Here is a 22,071-nt window from a genome sequence, read left to right as displayed (position 1 = left end):
GGTGAGGGAGGGAAAGTTAAAAAGGAAATGTTTTTCCTTATGATTATTTGATCTTTTCTCTGCTTTAACCCCTGAATGTGGTTCCAGCCTGAATCTGATACCCGAATCAATGGTGTTTCACCGTGGGCTTCTCCTCAGCATTCTGCACTGAGCTACTCGCTTGATCTGGATGCCTCTGGCGCACAGTTCCACCAGGCAGGTCGGTATCCCCAACACACAGCTCCTCTGCTGAGTCTGCTTTCTGCTTTGCCATTTGTTTGTGTTTCCTGTTAAGTAACATTCTTACACACTGGTGCCTTAGGAAGTAAAAGAGTTTTGTATTCGATCTTAAATAAGTGCAAATCCATTTCAACAATATCAAAAAGCAAACATTCTCAAATAAGCTATAATACACTTGTTTATATAATCTGTAGTAGTGGACTGAATTTTGGTGAAAGATGAAAAAACCTCCTCTTCCCTTTTATAATGAACAAGAAATTAAATTATTTGCTTTGTGAATGATTTTTTTAGTACACTTTCTGTCTCCAAAATTTTATATTGGTACATATTCAGAACTAATAATATTATAGCAAACATTATTGTTTTCTCTGCCAAGGTCTGGAAACTCATTTATTCACTTTTCTTCATCCTAGTCCACATAGACATTATCCTGCCTGTCCCATTAGAGGCAGAGGACCCATGCAGCCTATCCGTGGTCACCATGGGGACCTGTCACTGATGCTAGGAAGGACTCAGTAAACTAGGTGTTCACCAATGACATTTTGTTATCAATTAAATTAAAATTCTAGAATTTTATTGAGAACTATATATTGTAACCAAGTTAATTTGTTGGTTGGATATCTTTTGGTACATTAACCAGAAAAAATTTAAAATATTGGCCACGTATGGTGGCTCCTGCCTGTAATCCCAGCACTTTGGGAGGCCATGGTGAAACCCCATCTCTACTAAAAATACAAAAATTAGCTGGGTGTGGTGGCACACACCTGTAGTCCCGGCTACTCATGAGGCTGAGGCAGGAGAATCACCTAAACCCGGGAGGCGGAGGTTGCAGTGAGCCGAGATCGCACCACTGCACTCCATCCTGGTGACAGAGGGAGGCTCCGTCTCAAAAAATATATATATTAAAATATTAAGATTATTTTCATATTTTTTAAATAAGAGAATTATTTCGACTATTGATTATAGAATAGAAAATACATCCTAGTGAAAAGTATCTTACATAAGATGCCTTTACTTTTGTGGCAGAATAAACTGGCCTAAGCTGAAGTCTCCAAAAAGAAAGGAGGACAGAAAAAGAAATTGGTGGATTTTTTTTTTTTTTTGTATGAAAAAATACCTGTGGTGCAAAAATAATAGATTTCTCATTCAAACACTGAAATAGTAAGACTATATTACTTGTTTTTCAGTCTCGTATTTTTCAGTCCCCTGGTGTGTGGATTCTTCCTACACAAACAAGCATCTAGTACATGTTCATTATATAAAATTATTTTACCAACACTCAAGCAAAAGTGTTTTGGGTATATTCCCCTAAAATTGTCCTTTGCAACGGAAACTCTTTTCACATTGATATTTAGAGGCTGGTGGGAGCATTTCCTCCTGAATTTGGGTTTTAGTGGAAGGCTAGACATTAACTTGAGGAGCTTTGTTGTTCTCTGTATTTGCTGTCACAGCGGGAGAGGACTTGCTGGCCCCACCGCATGACACCAGCACGGATCTCACGGAGGTCATGGAGCAAATCCACAGCACATTTCCATCTTGCTGCCGTGAGTAGGAAAGATCGCAACACCACAGCTGTGCGTGTTCCTTCCCTTTCTCTTTTTCTGCATGCGGCCCTTCGCCTTCTTCCTTAAGACAGCAAAAACCTTATTACAAACAGGACTGACTATTGTTTGAAAATAAGGCAAACATTATATAAGAAAATGAAGCTCAACCTAGATACTATCAAGTCACGGGAGTACAGTTGCAACATAGTTCTGCTCTTTGAGATTTTTCAGTATGCCCGACGGGTGATAAAATGAAGACAAATAAAAATTAAGTCTGTTTTTAAGAAGAAATCATCCTCTTCGATGGAAGCTATCATAAGGAACACATCTTAGTTCAAAGAAAAGCTTCCAGTGGCATGCCAAACAAGGCATGAAAATAGCCTTTCTAGTGTAATTCCCTCTGTTTTCTTCAAACATTGTTCTCCAGTGTCATCAGACTCTAGTGCAGAAAGGGATTATTTTCAGATTTTCCCTTTTTATTCCTGCTGGTTTCTTTTCTCGTGGAATAAAATAGTCATTGTATAAAGTCCAAACAATTTAAGGCATCATAGATTAGGACCCTGTGAAATTTCCATCTGAACAACAAAGAGCCAGAAAATAACCAAATTCCGGGGGAAATTATATAATAATTCTTACTTATTCATTTTTTCCAAATGTTTTGTCTTCAGCTTCTTGCCACCTTGCAATTTTGGCTGAGCTCTCACCTAAAACACTTCTGGTGTTTCTAACAGAATATATACATACAAGTAAACTGTTTATATAAATAAATATATATATACACATACAAATATATAAATATATATAAATTACTCTGTGCTACAATTATATTTTAAATAATCTTTCAAAGGATACGAAGACATTATTTGTAATTTTAGAGAGATTTACTCTTAAACTGATTTTAAATCCAAGGCAGTCACTAAAATAAGAATTCATGTAAAGCATAGCCTCTTATTTTACCCTTTTCTGTCATCTCCTTAGAAAATGCCATCCCAGGCTGGGCGCAGTGGCTCACACCTGTAATCCCAGCATTTTGAGAGGCCGAGGCTGGTGGATCACAAGATCAGAAGTTTGAGACCAGCCTGACCAATATGGTGAAACCCCGTCACTACTAAAAATACAAAAGTTAGATGGGCATGGTGGCATGCGCCCATAATCCCAGCTACTCGGGAGGCTGAGGCAGGAGAATCACTTGAACCTGGGAGGCGGATGTTGCAATGAACTGAGATCATGCCACTGCACTCCAGCCTGGGAGACAGAGCGAGACTATCTCTCCAAAAAAAAAAAGCCATCCGAAATGAGGAAAAAGAGATTATAAATTATCAGAAGTGTAGATGAATAATATATATTTACTTCATTTAAAAATCATTATTTATTTATTAAGACTTTGTAATTTTTAAAATGCCATCATTAGCAGAATGTGAAAACAGCTATTTAAAATATATTTCTGATGGCCGGGCGCGGTGGCTCAAGCCTGTAATCCCAGCACTTTGGGAGGCCGAGGCGGGCGGATCACGAGGTCAGGAGATCGAGACCATCCTGGCTAACATGGTGAAACCCCGTCTCTACTAAAAATACAAAAAACTAGCCGGGCGTGGTGGCGGGCGCCTGTAGTCCCAGCTACTCGGAGGCTGAGGCAGGAGAATGGCCTGAACCTGGGAGGCGGAGCTTGCAGTGAGCCGAGAACGCGCCACTGCACTCCAGCCTGGGTGACACAGCGCGAGACTCCGTCTTAAAAAAAAAAAAAATAAAATAAAATAAAATAAAATATATTTCTGGACCAGATGTGGTGGCTCATGCGTGTAATCCCAGCACTTTGGGAGGCCGAGGCAGGTGGATCACTTGAGGTCAGGAGTTCGAGACCAGCCTGATTAACATGGTGAAACCCCATCTCTGCTAAAAATACAAAAAAAAAAAAAAAAAAAAATCAGCCAGGCATACTGGCACATACCTGTAGTTGTAGTCCCACCTACCTGGGAGGCTGAGGCATGAGAATCGCTTGAACCTGGTAGGCTGAAGTTGCAGTGAGCTGAGATCCTGCCACCACACTCCAGTCTGGACAACAGAGTGAGACTCTGTCTCAAAACAACAGCAGCAACAACAACGACAAAAATAAATAAAAAATATATTTCTTTCTGAATTTTCAGGAATATTTGCCTAAAGATATATTATGGTTTCCACCAGCACATGAATATATCTATTTGTATTTTGCCAGTGTTTTGTTTCCCAGGTTTTTATTTGTAGATTTACTCTGATGCTTCTCAAAGTTTGCAGAATCACATTTACACTATTTCAGTCTCCACACCCACATCCCTACCCCACAAAGCACATGCATGCATGTGCACACACATGTGCACACATATAGACACACTTTCGACTCTGTAGAGTCTCACAAAAGCTTAAGAGGGTCAGTGAATGCTCACATGCTACCAGATTGTTGCTTATTTTCTAGGCTCTGTAACCACCGTAATAGACAAACTGATAAAAACTTGTTTATTAATTATAATTCAAGGTCAAATTTATTTAGAGGTTTTGATTTTCAGTTGTATGTTACTTAGTAAGTAGATAAAACCTCATCATAGTCTTTCTGAGCCAGAATTAAATTCTTAAAGGAAATTACTTCTTAGTTCAGCTTGTACCTAAATAACCTTAATAATTAGTTGAAAACAAATTCTGTACATCAAAGCATGTTTAGAAGTTTTTATTTAAATATCATGGTGGACATTTTCAATTGTAAAAGTCAGTTGGCAGTGACAGCCCGGGTGGGAAATGTGTTTCAATATACACCTTGTAATAAATATAAAATATATAATTTCCATATTAAAAATTTTACTCTAAAAATGTAGAATTTTTTACAAGCTCCATTTCCTAAAGAATTTACTCTTAAATTTTTCTCAAAGTATATTCTGACATCTAGATTTTACAAAAGATTGACCCATGTGGCTTTAAAACAGAACATTATTAAAAATAAATAATCATAATTTAGAGCAAAAATGAATTGTAAGAGGTAAATGTATGTATCTGTTTTTATGGCCTCCCTTTAAAGGCTAGTATAAAATTCTTATTTGTTGGGCATCTTGTTAGCTATTCGTTGATATTGGTTCCTGAGAGGATTATACAGAGTACCTTCAATGGGATCCACATCACAGAGATTCATCCTCTCTCCTGCATTGGTCCCATCTTCACCAATGTCATTCTCAGTGTTCAGAGAGTGGTTTATGGAGTTCTAAGATTCCTTAATGTTTATTAAGCTTGAATCACATTCGTCAAAAACTCAAAACCTAATGAAATGCAATGATTTCCTTTTAAATATGTTTGTATGTAAAATAGCCGTCTATTTGATAAAAAGCTGTTGGTTTAAAAGTATTGGTTTGGAGCAGCTGGCTTCGTGTTCTCATAGTCTTAACTATGCACATTCACAAATATTTATAATAGTCATAGTTTTCTGAATGAACATTACTAGTCATGTCTTCTTTTCAAGAATTCAAGCACATTCATGTATGAAATGATGAAAAGTGTATTTTAGAATCCTTTGAAATCTCCATGTTTTAAGTCTTGGCTTCTGAAAGTTCTGCTATTCGTATTTTTTCTCTGGTATTATAAACATATACAAGATAGGGATAGCTTTCCATAAAAATAAAAGCTGAATTGACTTATTTATAAAATTGATACATATTTTCGTATTCTGCCTATAATTATTAAAACTTTTAAAAATTGATGCAGAATAGAAATCATCATGGGAGGTAGACTTGGTGCCCAGTGCATGTTTCTTTCTCTTTTTTTTTTTTTTTTTTTTTTTTTGAGACAGAGTCTCACTCTGTTGCCCAGGCTGGAGTTCAATGGCACGATCTCGGGTCTCTGTAACCTCCATCTCCCAGGCTCAAGCAATTCTCATGCCTCCCCAAGTGGCTGGGACTACAGGCACATGCCACCATGCCCAACCAATTTTTGTATTTTTAGTAGAGATGGAGTTTCACCACGCTGGCCTGACTGGCCTCAAACTCCTGGCCTCAAGTGAACCACCCACCCCAGCCTCCCAAACTGCTGGGATTACAAGCATGAGCCACCACACCTGGCCCCAGTACATGTTTCTGACTTGAGTGAATGATTACATTTTCTCGCTGGGAAGGTTTCCTTGAAGCATTCCTAGATAGTACTCAGAAGGTTTTGTAGGATTCATTTGTTCTTTTGTCCCTTTGAAGTTGCTCAGCCAGCAAATATTTTAATAAGCTTTTGTGATTCCCAAAGCTTACCAACGACCTTTGGAGAATTTATCTAAACAAATTGGATTGGCACCCTCCCAATGCCAAACCAATCCCTTGAGCCCCTGTAACTAATGAGAACTTTAAAAATGCTTGTCGCCAGCATACAATGAATTGATCTGCATGTTAATCTTGACTTTTATCCTTTCTGGATTAAAAATTAACATGGCCCCAAATGAATTTCCACTCTTGGCAATCTTGGAATTAAAATGAAACTCTGTATTCATAAATCCTAACTGTGTGAATTGCCTACTTTAATATAACCGTTTTTTAACTGTGTCTACACATTGTTGCACATAACACTTTAGAACTCCTTTGTCTGAATTAATATCCCAGTTGGTCCTGATCACATCCTTGAATTATGGCCTTTTGAAGTCTTTTTTAAATTATTTATGTTGAGTCTTAGAGCAGAGAAGCAAGCATTTCCGTCACTTCCTGGCAAGGAAATAATGAAGGGGGTTTAACTGTACTGCCAATTAACAAATATGCATACTGACTGCAGTAACTATTTTTATTTTTTGGTATAAAATTTTTTTGTCCATTTTTTACTTATGTCCTTTAAATGTATGGAATACTGGCAGTAAGCCAACTAATTTTTGCTGATAGACCACCAAATGCTTTCAAAATTATTTTTGACCCACAGGCATATTTTTACTATGAATTGCCTATGTTTATTAAGCTTGAATGGCACTCATCAAAAACCAAAAACCCACTGCAATGCAGTGATTTCCTTTTTAAAATATTTTTGTGTGATTTGTTCAGGCGAATACCCATAGCCTTTTATTTGATAAAAGGCTGTAAGGTTAAAAGTATTGGTTTGGAGCAAAATGGATTAGACTTCTGTCCAGGGTTTGGCTATTTGTTATATTTGTTACTTGCAAGAGACGCATAACTCTGTCTGTTTTAAAAAGAGTGTGTAAACCTATGGTGTACTTAATAATAATTCAACTCAGCTATCCCCTGGACACTGTGGAGCTCCACTCTTTTCTCCTGGATGTAACTTACAGATCTGGTAGAACTAGGCTCCTTTTAGCCTGATATCTCCCCCAAATACTGGGGCTCACACTTTCCCTCCAGACGTTATAGGAAGGGTACTTTTCATGCCTGCTCTTTTTTTTTCTCACATAGCTCCCGGCACACAGCACATGGTCACTGATGTCCTTTCTCCCACTCAGCATAAAACAGTGAGAGATGGAAGGAGTGCAGCATGCTAGATGATTAGGGACAACTCTTATTTGACCAAGAACAGATGTTGCCATTATTGGGGGACAGATCTCCTCTTTTTTCTCCCAGCATTGAGAATGAGATGATCATGTAGCAAAAGAGGGGATGAAAAGCGGATGTGTTAGAGAAGAGATGTTAGTGGCTGCCCTTGCAATGCCCGCCAGATCGTCTTCACTGCCATGGGCTCTGGAACCAAAAAAGAATTGAGCTATCTGTGTGGAAAGAAGAATTAGATGCCATATTCTAACTGCTCCAGTGTTCCTAACTGGGCCCATCCCAGGCACTATTACTATCTCAAGTGTCCAGAAGGACACAGAGGATTAGGCCAGTGCTTTCCTTGATACAAGTACTTGGCCACCATTTTCCTGGGCCTTAGGGTCCAGGGTGTGTCAAGGGTGGGTCAAGGGAGGCAGAAACCAAAGACTTATGCCTCCCGTGGTCCCTTGGTCAGAATTAGTGCTCAGTAAAGTAAGTAGAACATGTTCTGTTCTGATACAAAAACCAAATACACAGTGTGTTTTAAATAGGAAATGAGATTTTTTGCAAGACTAAATGCTCAGTAAATGCTTTAGCGTATGCACTAAATCTTAAATCACATGGGATATGAGAAACTAACCAGGAAAACTAGCCTTCATTGAAGCATTAAGCTGGGGAAAAAAAAAATGTGGGGTTTTCCTATTAGCATCCATTTAACAGCTGGGCTATTATTACCCTATGTAGACTGATGCTTTCCACGCATTTGCGTGCCTGAAAGTTGGAACCAACAAAGTAAGGGGACTGCCATTAAGTGATTTCTTTTGTTTTCTCTTTCAGCAAATGTTCCCAGCAGGCCACAGGTAAGAGTTAATGGGTTGCTTGGCTCTATGTTACTGATCCCAACCTAGAGTAAGCAGATTATCCACCACTGATTTTACTCCTACTTTATTCTCCATGTAAATAAGTAAACTTACTTGACATTTAAATGTTAGTTGATTCTGTACAGCAGTTTGTCAGTCTGGGGGTGGGGGGTGGCTCCCAGGCCACAGATACTGAAAATACCATGTGTTTGATCCTTTGTGTTCTAACAGCTTTTTAATGGCATCTTATGTGCTATATAAAGTCACTCTAGATAGATTTGGCCACCACTGCTCTCTCAAATGTGTACTTAAGGTGGCTATCACAGAACACTGACCTAAAAAAAAAAATGACTGGTACCACAGAGATGATTTTGTTACTTTGAGGGGGAAAATATTTCAATTTTTTACTTAAAAATTTGCTGAGAACTGTTGGCAGCTATAGCCTTATGCCTTTTAGTATTTTCTATAAACCAAAAAGTGTATAGACAGGTCTCAATCAATTTAGAGGTTTACTTTGCCAAGGTTGAGGACACACCCGGGAAAAAGAGACATAAGTTTCATTAGGATTTGTAGCCTGTGTGTGGTTTTTTTTGTTGCTGTTGTTTTTTTGTTTTTGTTTTTGTTTTTTGTTTGTTTGTTTTTGTTTTTGTTCCCCCCCCCTCAAAAAAAAAGGATTTTGAGGACTTCACGAAAAGGAAAGAGCAGGCAGGAGGGGGTGGAGGAACAGTCAATTATGCATTTGTCTCACGCTCAGTAAATCTGCATTTTATGTAAGATAAAGTATGCCCAGAGTAGAAGAAGCAGTCAAATACGCATTTTTCTCAGGGTGGGCGGAGAGATGAGTTCTAGTCCTGCCTTTGTCCTGTAAGGATAAGCTGTTAATTCACATTGTCTGGGTGAAATTCAACAAAACTCTTTTGGGTAAAGATTTGGGGGCCCTTAGAAATTTCCTTGTGAGCAATTTGTGAGGGAGGTCACTGGCCTTCTATCTTTGCAACTATCTGTGTAGGAAGGTAGTTTTTGTGTGACTCAGTTCCCACATTTAATTTTTCCCTTTAGCATAGTGAGTTAGGGATCCTGAGATTTTGTTTTCCATTCACATTTTCTATCACATACTTTTAGTAATAATGTACCACAAAGCCACAGCAGCTTTGGAGAACATTTTCTTTCATAAACTTGTTTGCTAATCTTTTTGAAACAATAAACCTGCTGAATGATTGTCTTATTGGCAAGAGAGGCTAGGATCTTAACTAAAAGACAAGAGTATGTGAAGTAGACTAGGGGTGTGGTGAGCTGTGGGTGTTCTCTCCTGCTTGCTTCTGTTGTCTGAGTGAATTGGAAGCTAGGACTTCAGCAGGGAGTGAGGTTGGGGAGGAGGTGTCAGAGGTGCGAGGAGAGACTGGAGGATGTGTGATAGCTCCTTGGAGAATAGAAGAGCAGATGGCCTGGGAAATAGAGTGACTACAAGCAGCATTAAAGATGCCACTCATGAATTTAACATGAGGCCATTCTGCAGGGTTTTAAGTTGCCCTCTAGGCATATTCATGTTCATGAGCAGAGGCACCAGAGTGAGCTGAGTATTGCATTTAAAAAGTTGAAGTTGGGGTTTGACAAAGTGATCACAGTGATTCAAGGGAAGAGGCAAAGAAGTGATTATAATGATTGAACCAGATGCTTCAGCTCAGTAGCAAAAGGAAGGAGGAAATGTCCAGTGTGGGAGACAGAAATAAAGACGGGAGGATCAATGGATCCTATTATCAAAGGATGGATAAATTTGCAGTTGTAGGGGAAGTGTGCTGTAGAGGTAGAGGTGGTTGTCAGAAGCTGGATTGAATGATATTGAAATTAGAGGGGTTGCCAAGTATTGGTAATGGTCCATATTTGGACCTTTGTGTGAATGGCTAAGAAGGGTGGAGGACAGGACCATTGGAGGAAAAGAGCCTAAAGATCCGAGAAGCCAGAGTGCTGGAGAATCATCTCCATGGGTGTTGAAATCACTGACATTTAAAAACAGCTTTAGAGTGGGTGACATTGAGCCATTTTTTACTTCAAGAAGTGAAGGAACATGACCCACGGAGTCAGTAGATGACTGCATAATGGATTGGTGTAGTCTGATGACTTAAGATTCAAAGCTGGCTGTTTTTAGGGAGAAGAGAAAGAAGATACCCCAAAGGCCTCAATGAGGACCCAGGAAGACTTATGCACTGTATAATGAATGGGGGAGGGGAGGGAGGGGAAGTGCTATGTGAGAGGGTTATGAGGGAAACTGTGTCCTCAGGTAGATGCAGATATTGATTAGAGCAAGTAGATGCAGGCAGCATTCAGAGAAGGGTTTGGGAACCTGGATTTTGTGGATCACAGGCCACATGACCTATAGGACAGGTTTCAAGAGCTAGGAAGGGCAAGGCATGGGGACACAAAAAGGGGTATGCAGATCTCTATATGACTAGAATACAGGTGATGGAAAAGCGACCAGGAGTCTAGAGCTTTTTAGGGTGGCCCATTAAATTAAGGATAAAGGGTAAAATGAGGTTAGTCCTGATGGTCCCCAGGTGGAATGAGGCTGTGAATGACAAAGGCAAGGAGGGAAGAGAGAGTCTTTTAAAATCCTCCAATACTTATTATAATACAAGTGCTCGGAATTTAAAGCAGAAAATGATCTTAGGAGGCCTTCTCCTCCTACTCTGTTTCTAGATTTTAGAAATTGAGTTTACAAAGAGCTAAATTGTTCCTGGTTATACAGCAACTTAGTGGATGAAGCAAACATCTAACTCAGTACAAGAGGCCCCTTTCCCATTTTCTTCCTTCCCTCTCCATTTGCTTTTTTGTTCTTTGCTTTACCCTTCAGCATTTTCCTTCTCTTCCCTCTTCTTCATTTATCATGTCTTGGGTCAAATGGAAATTCATGAAAATTATATATTTTCACATGGAGGATTGAGCTAATGCTTACATAGCTTGAACTTAAATTTTTAGAATTCTGACACCTAAAAGGAGAAATATTGTGTGTCCAAGTAATAGACACATCTAATTCTCAAGGATAATGGAGTATATAGACAGAATGCAAAACTCCTCTTGGCTTTATATTCAACATGAATCTGTGCCAGAGTTTCAGTTATCAATATTAGTATGTAACAAAATGTTCCTTTCTCATACAGAGTTAATCTCTCCCCTTCTGTGTCCTCAAACCACTTTGAATTTACTAGGTCTGGCACTTACCTCATATTAGAATTGAATGAGGCTGCCTGGCTGAGATATCTTCCACACTTGCTTCACAGGAGGGCCTCACCTCAGTACAATGCCTGGAACCCATCAATGTTTGCTGAATTTTTGCTCCCTCTAACATGGCAATCAAATGTTCACAATGGAGAAGCAAGTGTCTGAAGAATCCAAGTTTGTATAGTCATGGAGAATAGGCTCTAGGCCAGAGTCAAATGAGTTTGCCGCTTTCAGCATACCTGGGAAAAGGAGGGGCTCCGTGGGCAGCTTTTCCAGCAACAATCAGGAACATGCTTCCAGGGAGCAGGACTTTATGCTAAAGTCCCCCATAAGATAAGGTGTAAAGCAGTTGAGTATCTTTCCTGAGAGTCCAGAATGGCGTTTTATGGTTTTTGAGGCATGGTCCAATTTGGATGATTTCATTTTATAATTTTCTTTATTTTTTTCTAATTTCAAAATCCTTTTAGAAGACCAAAAGTTTAACCCTCCCTCCAAAAGGTTGATACCACTTCTGTGAGTGTGGCCTGGATTTATATTGTCTCTGACCTGGGACATTTAACTTTAACTGGCACCACTGCACACACTTGGGTTATGATTCCTGCCTTCTCTTCCTCTTCTCTGGACTCCAGCTTAAGATCAAGATGGGTTGGCATTGTTAGGGTACCCCCTCTACAGATGACCTCCCACAGTCCCCCAGGAAGACATGGGATATTTTCACCAGCCTCATTCACTCACCAGCCTCATTCACTCACCTCCAGCAGAAAGAAGTGAAGTCCTCTCCATTTTAACTTAGCTTTCAGCCTGGTCAAGAGAAAAGACTTTCAGACCTCCCTCTAAATCAGCTGCAGTGATAGAAAGCAGACTAGGTAACTTCATCATGAGAGGGAAGGACCTCATTGCAGGAAACAAAAGTCACATGGGAGTTAAGACTCCTGAAAGAAGCACTTTTATATTCTTCAAGAATTGACAAATCTCTGCTTCCTGTGATGTTTCATGCAAATGTTCTGACAGTGCTATTTTCCCTTCCCACAGGCAATGTGATTCGGCCAGCCAATGTTTCCTGAGATACAGTGTTGCCCTTTTCAGCAAATGCCAATTCCAAGTTCCATTTAATCAGAAGCTCCATGGCTCCTTGGCCCACAGTGTTGAGTGCTGACTGTGTGTTCTACTGAAAGAGTAAAACACTGCCTATCCAAAGAGAAATGGATATTTTGTTTTTATAATAACCATATATTATTGTTTTCTTCTTCCCTTTCTATGCAAGTGTAAATTAATGAACAGAGAGGTATTTGGAAATGGTAATACATTTGTCACGGATTTGTATAATGTATACAGCATTGGGAAAGTGGGTGGGGGCTTTCTAATATGATACCATCTTTTTAGTAACTATGACAAAGCTTACATAAGAATTAGAAGACCACTTTACATTTTTACATTCCTTCTGCTGTTCTTATTAACGTTGCACAGTAACTTCATTATTTCTTTGACTCTTTCACCACAATGTTTTGGTTATTTATAATTTATCAGCCATATAACCAAATAGATCCCATGTATTTGTTTCCGTGATTTGTCCATATTAATAAATTCATAAATTTCAATCAAATATCTTATATATATACACATATGGTTTAAGCTACAACCCTGTGTATGCCTTTTAACTTTATTTGACGTTGCCCATTTACTTCTTTGCTGTCCACTTGGATAACCGTAATAAAAATCCTATGGGCCTAAATGGCATTTCTTTTGGGATATTTTTTCCTGCATTTTATTCCCTTTTTATGTAAGTAGGAATTAATTATTTATTTAATGTCTTAATCTATTTGATAAAGAAGACTACATTATGATAATCTCAAAGATCATATTACCAAAGGTTGCCCACTTAAGCATGTTTTCATTTTGGCACAGAAACAAACTTTAGTACAATCTTTCCTAGTTCCCATGTCTTAATTTTCATCATTATATGCACAGCACACCTTTACCTATGGTGATACGAGAACACATCATTGCCTTTAGTTCCCTTCAAAGATAATTTTATTGTTGTTTTGTATTTTCAAGTCCTTAATAGTTCTTGAATCTCCTAGTTGTTTTCTTACTGAAAGCGGACACACATTTAGTGCACAGCTTGTTTTACCTTTTGGGTGAAAGATCAGATGTTTTTATACCCTTCACTTGATCAATATATTTGAAAAGAATGTTTATCAAAAATCTATGTCACTGCTTCTACAGAAGAATGAAATTAATGCTTACGTGATGGTACCTCCACCTACATCTTTGAGTCCATTCAATTAAGTATTTTGGTTTAGCTTCTGATTTAACGTTTAATTGATTCAGTTTAAACATGTTACTTAATTACCAAATGTAAAGGAACCAAAAAAAAAAAAAAAGTGAAAATAATATGTTTTGATTCAAACATATTTGCTTTTAAAACATAAAGACATTTTAACTTTGGGTTTTCTTTAGCTGGGATCTGGCCAGAAGGAGGCTTAAAGTTAGAAATTGCTATTATTTTAGAATAGATTGGGTGGGTTGGGGGGCAAGGGTGTCTATTTGCAGCAGAGATATTTTGAAAAGAAGAAAATTGTTTTATATAAAAGGAAAGCCATGACCACCTTTCTACCTCAGATCCATCTTCATCCATTGCATTGGAAACTGCTTTATGCTGCTGCAGTCTGCAAAGTCTAGAGCTTTTATCAGGCCATGTCATACCCAAGAAAGCACCTATTTAAAGAAAAAACAATTCCCGGAACTCTCAACTCCAAGTTGTAGATTTGGTGTCTTCCTTGTTCTTACTTTAAAAAGTCATGTATTAATTTTCTTTCTGCCTGCATTGGTATGCAAAATGTCCTCTATCTGCTATTAAGGAAAAGCTACGTAAAACACTACATTGTAACCTTCTAAGTAATAATAAATATAAAGAAATATATTGTAGTAACAACAATGGGAAGTAAGTATGTAGTTCTTTTGAAATATATGGTAAAGAACTAATCACAGACTATCATCATCTGCTTACATATTGTATTTTTCATCCTGAATAAAAGTGATTTTAACACAAGATGACTTTGATATTCTTCAGCTGGGTTCACTGATAGAATCTGAGTTTTGAATGCACATTTATGAAATAAAGATATAGAGAGAGCCTGTATCTTGATATATCTACATATTTTCCTGCAGTTTCTCTCATACACACTAATACAGTCTCCTGTTGCTCTCATTCTCTCTCTGTCCCCCATCTCTTACACATACATATACTTACATGATTTTCAATTTATTTTATAGATAGAAGGCTGTTTGATAAAAGTAATATTGGATGTAAAGGTGTGTACATAAACCCTATTGAGTGTTTTAATAACTAGATGCTGTTGACATGAAGTTCCTTTCAAATCTACTTTTAGTTTCATGCTCTCAAATACTGTGTGATTTTTATCCAAACTAGTAGGTTTAATCAATTTCTGAAGCCATTCAGTGGGAAACAATGTTGAGAATCATGTTGCTTGATTCTAAAATTAAAAGCTGTCTATGAACTAGAAAAATCATCTAAAATATAATTTGTTAAAATAAAGAAGACTGATACATTCTGATGAACAAACATTTTAAAAATCCTGTGTACCATTAAGTACTGCTGACATTAAGCATTCCTGAGAAAACACTTGATTTCTAGCAACTTGTTGACTAGGTAGCTGAAAATAGAAGTGAGAACAAACCAGTTTTGCTTTCATACTGCTGTGGTTTGAATGTGTCACCCACAGTTCATGTGTTGAAAATTTAATCCCCAATTCCATAGTGTTGAGGGGTGTGACCTTTAAGAAGTGATTGGATCATGAGGTTAGAGGTCATGAATGGATTAATGTCATCACAGAAGTGTGTTTGCTATCTCAAGTGGGTTTATTACGAAAGCATGTTGGGTTCTCTCACTTTCTCTTGCATGCTGTCTGCCTTGTCATATTCCACCACAGGATGACACAGCAAGACAGGCCTTACCAGATGCTGGCACCTTGATATTGGACTTCCCAGCCTCCAGAACTCTGAGAAATAAATTTCTTTTCTTTCTAAATTACCCAATCTGTGGTATTCTGTTATAGCAACACAAAATAGACTACAGACATATACTGTGCCTTCAGGTTGTTATATATCACAAATATATATATATATATATGTTACAATCAAGGCACAGTATACTATATATACTGTGAAGGCATAGAGATAGATGATAGATTAGATATAGATAGATAGATAGATAGATAGATAGATAGATAGATAGATAGATGATAGACAGATAGATAACCTTTGTAGTTTGCTCTTGGGTAGCTTTTCTCCCACCCACATTCACTGTTTCAGTATGCCAGCTTTTTTAGAGGCCTTTCTAAATTCATTAGTGGAGAATTTAATGATAATACAGTAAACCACCACTAACACTACTACTTAAACCTATGAGTAGGGTCCAAGAGCTTCACTGACATATAACGTCAGCTTATGTTTTTGTGAGGTTAATTAAGTGACCAGAATGAGGCTGCTACGGAGAGCAGGAGGTAATCACAATTACATTGCATCCACTGCCTGTGGTATCAGTTATCTATTGCCACAGTCATGCTGCATGGGAGCCATAAAACCCATGCATTATAATAAACATTTATTTAGCTTATGGTATATGGGGTTCAGCTACTCCAGGCAGACTCTTCTGATCTCAATTAGACTTGCTCACACATTTGTGGCCAGCTTTGGATCACTTGAGGGCTCTGCTGATCTTGGCTGGGCTGCACTCAGGTCTGAGAGCTGACTGGCTGTTGACCAATGTGGCATGGTTAACCTAGGATGACTGGGAACACTTGGATGAGTTCCTTGATCCACTAGCAGACTAACCTAGGGATATTCTCATGCAATGGCAGAAGTGTGGGCATGCAGAAGGAGGCCTTTGCTGAAAAGTGGCACATCTTTACTTCAGCCAAATTCTGTTGGTCAAAGCAAATTACAAGTCTTGGTATGGGGAATACATTTCATGTCTGTACTGAGAGAAACTGTAAAAGTCAAGGACAAAGGATAGGTATAGCTACAGAAAGTGTAATGAATTGGTGGCCATTAGGTTTCACCATGTAAACCTTAAGATAGGCTAAGCGGAGAACTTGGAGCCAGAACATAAAGTATCCATTTCCTTAGGCTTCATGTCCACTGCTCCAGTGGACGGAAACAGCAGTAGCTTCTTTACAGGGGCATCTTTTAAAACAAAGGTCAAGAAGATCAGCCCTTTCACTCCAAGCTAACAAAGCAATTTCAAAAAAGAAAAAACAAGTAGGAAAATTATCATGCTTGTGCCTAAAGTCCTAAGAGAAGAAGACCTCAAAACTTACAGCAAAATTAGGAAAAATAAAAATAGGAAAGAAAAGAAAACTATGTGAGAAATGGAATAAAGATGCTACAATAAACTGCTCAGATGAACCTTTGTTCAGTTTTAATTGTTAAAAAATTTTAGTTGGAAGAACACACAACATGTAGGAGGCTCCTCACTTTGACCAAATCAGTAGGGCACATGTGATACAGTGCCCCTCCCAAGGGGCATGTTTAGAAACATGCAATTTATTTGCACTTTGCATAAACTAACAAACTTAGCTCAAATCTCTCATTTTGGAGGCCTTCAAATTGTGGCATATTTTAGGGTATTTGCAGTTGACACATATGCTTAAATTCAGATATTCTTTTAAAGACAGCTGCTTTTTTGGTAGTTTTGAATTTTGTGGGTAATTAGGAGAAATGAACTGAAAATTTGCCTTCAGCTTAGCTCTGTCCTCATGTATCTGTCCTTAGAAATCACAAATTTTGAATTTGTAATTGTATTAGAGTTCTCCAGAGAAACAGAACCAATAGGATAGATATAGATATGTAGAAAGAGATTGATTATGAAATATTGGCTGACATGAATGTGGAGGCTGAGAAGTCCCACCATCTGTTGTCTGCAAGCTGGAAGCCCAGGAAAGCTGCTGGGTAAGTTCAGTCCAAACCCCAAAACCTGAGAACTAGGGGGACAAATGGTGCAAGTCCTAATCTCAGCCTAAAGGCCTGAAAACCTGGAGTGCTGATGTCTCAAAGCAAGAGAAGATGGCCTTCCAGTCTTACACAGGAAGACCAAATCTGCCCTTCTCCCCACCTTTTTGTTCTATTCCAGCCCTCAGTGGACTGGATGATGCTTTCACATTGGTTAGGGCAATCTTCTTTACTCAGTGTACCAATTCAAATGCTAATCTCTTCCACAAACATCCTCACAGACATACCCAGAAATAACATTTTGCCAGCTAGCTGGTCATCCCTTACCCCAGTCAAGTTGACACATAAAGTTAACCATCATAATAATTAAATGAGAGGAGTTTCCAGGTTGCCATGGGATGTAATTACACTTAGTCCTTGATATTATTTTTTCTAGGGTCATTTTTCAAAAATACTAAAATATTGATTTTTAAATGTTTTGTTTGTTTCTTTGCCTAATTACGAATAGGAATTTCCCGGCTTCTCCTGTAACTGACTAAAACATCCAAGGCCAAGCATGGTGGCTCATGCCTGTAATCTCAGCACTTTGAGAGGCTGAGGCAGGAGGACCGCTTGAGGCTGGGAGTTCTAGACCAGCCTGTGCAACATAGTGAAGCCCCTGTCTCTATTAAAAAAAAAAAAAAATTGTTTTAGTTAGGCAGGTATGGTGGTACTTGCCTATAGTCCTAGCTACTCAGGAGGCTGAGGTGGGAGGATTACTTGAGTCCAGTAGTTTGAGGTTACAGTGAACTGTGATCACACCACTGCACTCTAGCCTGGGTCACAGAGCAAAATCCTATCTCTAAAAAATGATAAAATATTATCCAGTTTGGAATGTGACTGCCATGTAATAAATAGAACTATAAGAACCATTTATTTTCTCTCCTCCAACTCCTCTATTTTGAAGGTCTGGCTCCTTTGCATGCAGGTAAAAGCTTACTCACATTTCTCTTCAGATATTTTATTCTTTTTTTAAGAAGAACAGTGCCATAGATTGATTGTCACAGCCTATTTGAAATATTTTATAACTCTATTCCTTTAGTGTTTTGAGAAAGCATGTACTAATTCTTAAATTTATTTCTCATAATATTGATAACAAAAGGAATTCTATATAGCAATTATTAGAAATGTGCCCTGTGAATAGGAACTAATTCTCTTGAGATTAGTCATTAAGTATCAGTTCTCTTTAGTTTTATCACCACCCATAGATAAATTAAATGGAGTTCCTGAATCAGAACAGCTCAGGACCAAACCCACACGTACAAGGACACCAGAGTACATGTCACTGTATTTGTCCTAGCCTCAGAGACAAATTGTTTAGTTATTTTAACCTTACCTGGTTCTGCAAGTTTAAACACAGCTGTGTATTAGAGCAGTAAATTGTGGTCCTCATAGCACCCTCCTCAGAATCATCTGGAGTCTGGGTAGACTCTCCCCAAAAATACTGAATATGAACCTCCGCAGACCATGCTCAGGAATCTGTGTTATATATGTCTGCTGGTTCCAGATAAATGCCACCAAAATAAGCTATTGATAGTACAAAGCTGTGCTATTTTTAAAAGCCATAAGAGAACAGTCCTTGACAGTTTTTGTGGCATCTCAGAGGGGAAACGGCTTGATTGGGTTTGCATAAGGAGAATGCTGTAATAGTTGTAGATTGGAAGACATGGCAAGGCAAGGGTTTTCAAGCAAAGAGTTTGAAGAATCTTGGGGAAAAGAGCTGTTAATAATAGTTTCAATAATAGTTTGATGTTCATACAAGTGAAGTTTTAGAAAATTTTTGGAACAGATAATCAAGTTATAGTCATGATGTTGAAGACAGAGGAATATCAAAGCTATGTTACTGAAGATAATGAACTCATAACGTTATGTCAATGTAGGGAAAGCTGCATGGGTGTAAGATGCTTTTGGTTCTCAGCTTCTTCAGCCTGAGTTAAAGAATAAATCATTAATATCTGGAGGCAGGGTCAAGCCACACCTTCACCGCAATTTGCAGTGTCATGATTGTGTATTATATTCCCAGGATGGTCTTTTCAACCACTGTAAGTGTGAAGTTTTCCTGTTCTTTTTGTTGGATGATCATTTGTTGGACCGTTATATGGGACAATGGCTGCACAGAGTATGCAAAATGCTGGGGATCACAAATCCAAATTCTGCAACCCAGAAAAAGAGTTGCTATAAAAATGAGCTGCTGATTAAAGCTGCTCTGTTCTCAACCACCACTTGCTCAATTTCCTGAACCTCACAGGCCAGGGCTTCTATAGCCTTGGTGGTATTGCCTAACTCCCCTGCTAGTGTATGAAGTATAGTATGTATGATTCTCTTAACTTTTTGGACATCTCTCTTGAAAGAGAAGAAAGTAATCCAGAACACTCCTTGAACAGTTATGGCTCCAAATCAAGTTGAAATTTTTAGCCTTCTTGAAATGTTATCAAACTATCTCTTTGTCCAAGAAAAAAACTGATTGGCCAAAATATATTCTGAGTGATGTCAGAGATTATTCAGAAAGTGGACATCAGTTTAACAACACAAGGAGCCTCTAATCCAGACAGTAGCCAAAAATCCTATACTTATCACTGGGGGACCATCCAATAATCTTTTTTTTTTTTTTTTTTTTTTAGCCAAAATATCCTTATGAAACACTGTTGAACCCTTGCCAAGCAATTTTGAACAATTTTTATACAATTCATCAAAAGTGGCATGACACCAGACAATGAAATTTGTAGTACTGATATCATTAGATAGAGATAAAGAGAAGGGAAAGTGTGCCTTTTAAGAGCTGCAAAAGTTTAAGACAGCCACCAAGTATATACCCTCTGTTTCCAAGTTCTATTTCTGTGAAAGTTCAGTGACAAAGACTAGCTTTCATGAAAGTTCCCTGAATATAGTCTTGGTGGGGGTAGGAACCAACTTTTCTAGGTATGATATTAATATGTTTTGGCTCTGTGTCCCCACCCAAATCTCACCTTGAATTGTAATAATCTCCACATGTCAAGGGCAGGACCAGGTGGAGATAATTGACTTATGATGATGGTTTCCCTCACACTGTTCTCATGATAATGATTAAGTCTCATGAGATCTGATGGTTTTTACAAAAGGAAGTTCCCCTGCACAAGCTCTCTTGCCTACCACCGTGTAAGACGTGAGTTTGCTTCTCATTTGTCTTCTCCCACGATTGTGAGACCTCCCTCAGCCATGTGGAACTGTGAGTCCATTAAACCTCTTTGCTTTATAAATTACCCAGTTTCAGGTATGTCTTTATTAGCAGCATAAAGAACAGGCTAATACAGTAAATTGGTACCGGGAGTGGTTCTAGAGGAACACAATTCTAAGAATGAATTTATTTAGTTGGTTTTGGCGTTTCTGGAGGTGGCTGCTTAATATTATTAGACCCCAAAATGCTAAGGACTTGACTTCTAATAGTGTGGAGAACACTCATAGTTCTTGGCATGAACTGTTTCGAGAGTTATGCAAAATAAATGCATTCAGTACTCTTAATTCACTGCTTGTGAGAGGCAAGGAGTTTAGTGACTCATTACACAATACTTTTGACTATTTGTGGAGAACTAAGGAATATAATTAAGTTGGTTGGTTGCTACTAAGTTCGCTAGGCGAAATGATGAAGGAAAACAATGAACTCAGGGATTCTAACTCCCTGTTCCAGAAGCATATACTGAGCCTCAAATCTGCTAAGATTGCCTGGAGTTAGAGTCTTATCTCCTGTAGAGAAAGAGCTGAAATTTTGGAAAATCAGACACAAGCTCTTATCATGTGAGTGACTGACCTGCAAAGAAAGGGGCGCACAGAGCCTTGCCAGATGTCTACTGTTAAAGTGAGTGTCAACTGGATCGGATTGAATTATGCAAAGTATTGTTCCTGGGTGTGTCTGTGAGAGTGTGGCCAAAGAAGACTAACATTTGAGTCAGTGGACTGGGAGAGGCAGACCCACCCTCATTCTAGGTGGGCACCATGTAATCAGCTGCCAGCATAAAAGCAGGAATGGAAAGGGTAGACTGGCTAAGTCTTCGGTCCTCCATCTTTCTCCTGTGCTGGATGCTTTCCGCCCTTGAAAACAGACTCCAAGTTCTTCACCTTTTGGATTCTTGGACTTAACCAGTGATTTGCCAGGGGCTCTTGGGCCCTTGACCACAGACTGAAAGCTGCATTATCAAATTCCCTACCTTTGAGGTTTGGGGACTTGGACTGGCTCCCCGGCTCCCCAGGTTTCAGATGGCCTGTTGTGGGACTTCACCTTGTGATCATGTAAGTCAATTCTCCTAACAAACTCCCTTTCATACATATGTCTATCCTATTAGTTCTGTCACTCTAGAGAACCCTGACTAATACAAATGTGATAAGGGTTTTAGATTTCCAGTGATCAGTCCTGTTGTGGTGTTTGCATCTAAAAAGTTATCTTATTGTTGAATCCTGGTACCTAAGAAGTCAACCAACTCATTACAAATAAATGGTAGGAATAGAAGCAGAATATTTCCCAAAGGGATCGTGCACAAATGAAACTGTACATTTGGTTGTATGGCAGTCCTCAAGGAAATTCTAGCTAGATATTGAATTGAGACCTGGCAGTGACTAAGAATGCAAAAAAAAAAAAAAAAAAATTAGAAAGAGTTGCTTTGTAGATAACACAGTTAAAGGCAAACTGAAACAAGCAAAAGTGGAAACAAAATACTAGGAAAATAGCAAAATAATTCATTTTAAAGCTGATAATCTGTGGCCTTGTTCCATGAATCCAAGGTGTGAATT

The 22,071-nt window shown here is 38.5% G+C and overlaps 1 protein-coding gene across 16 annotated transcripts in view; it reads left to right on the top strand.

Moving 5' to 3' along the window:
• The window catches only part of UTRN (utrophin), a 590,704-nt gene extending 576,354 nt beyond the window's left edge, over positions 1–14,350 (top strand). For 12 of the 16 annotated variants that reach the window (XM_021936868.2, XM_021936864.2, XM_021936872.2 and 9 more), the window contains 4 exons: positions 88–199; positions 1,671–1,763; positions 8,060–8,082; positions 12,331–14,350. In XM_021936868.2, coding sequence (XP_021792560.2) covers positions 88–199; positions 1,671–1,763; positions 8,060–8,082; positions 12,331–12,339 — 237 coding nt within the window. In that variant the 3' untranslated portion in view covers positions 12,340–14,350. Of the gene's footprint in view, positions 1–87; positions 200–1,670; positions 1,794–8,059; positions 8,083–12,330 lie in introns of all 16 variants that reach the window. The other 4 variants (XM_021936865.2, XM_003898084.5, XM_021936866.2 and 1 more) reach the window with 3 other exon arrangements.
• Positions 14,351–22,071: the final 7,721 nt, after the last annotated feature.

This window comes from Papio anubis, chromosome 6 (genome assembly GCF_008728515.1).
Source record: "Papio anubis isolate 15944 chromosome 6, Panubis1.0, whole genome shotgun sequence".
Taxonomy (NCBI): domain Eukaryota; kingdom Metazoa; phylum Chordata; class Mammalia; order Primates; family Cercopithecidae; genus Papio; species Papio anubis.
Note: the sequence above shows the minus strand (reverse complement) of the source record. Positions and strands in the feature narration are given on the sequence as shown.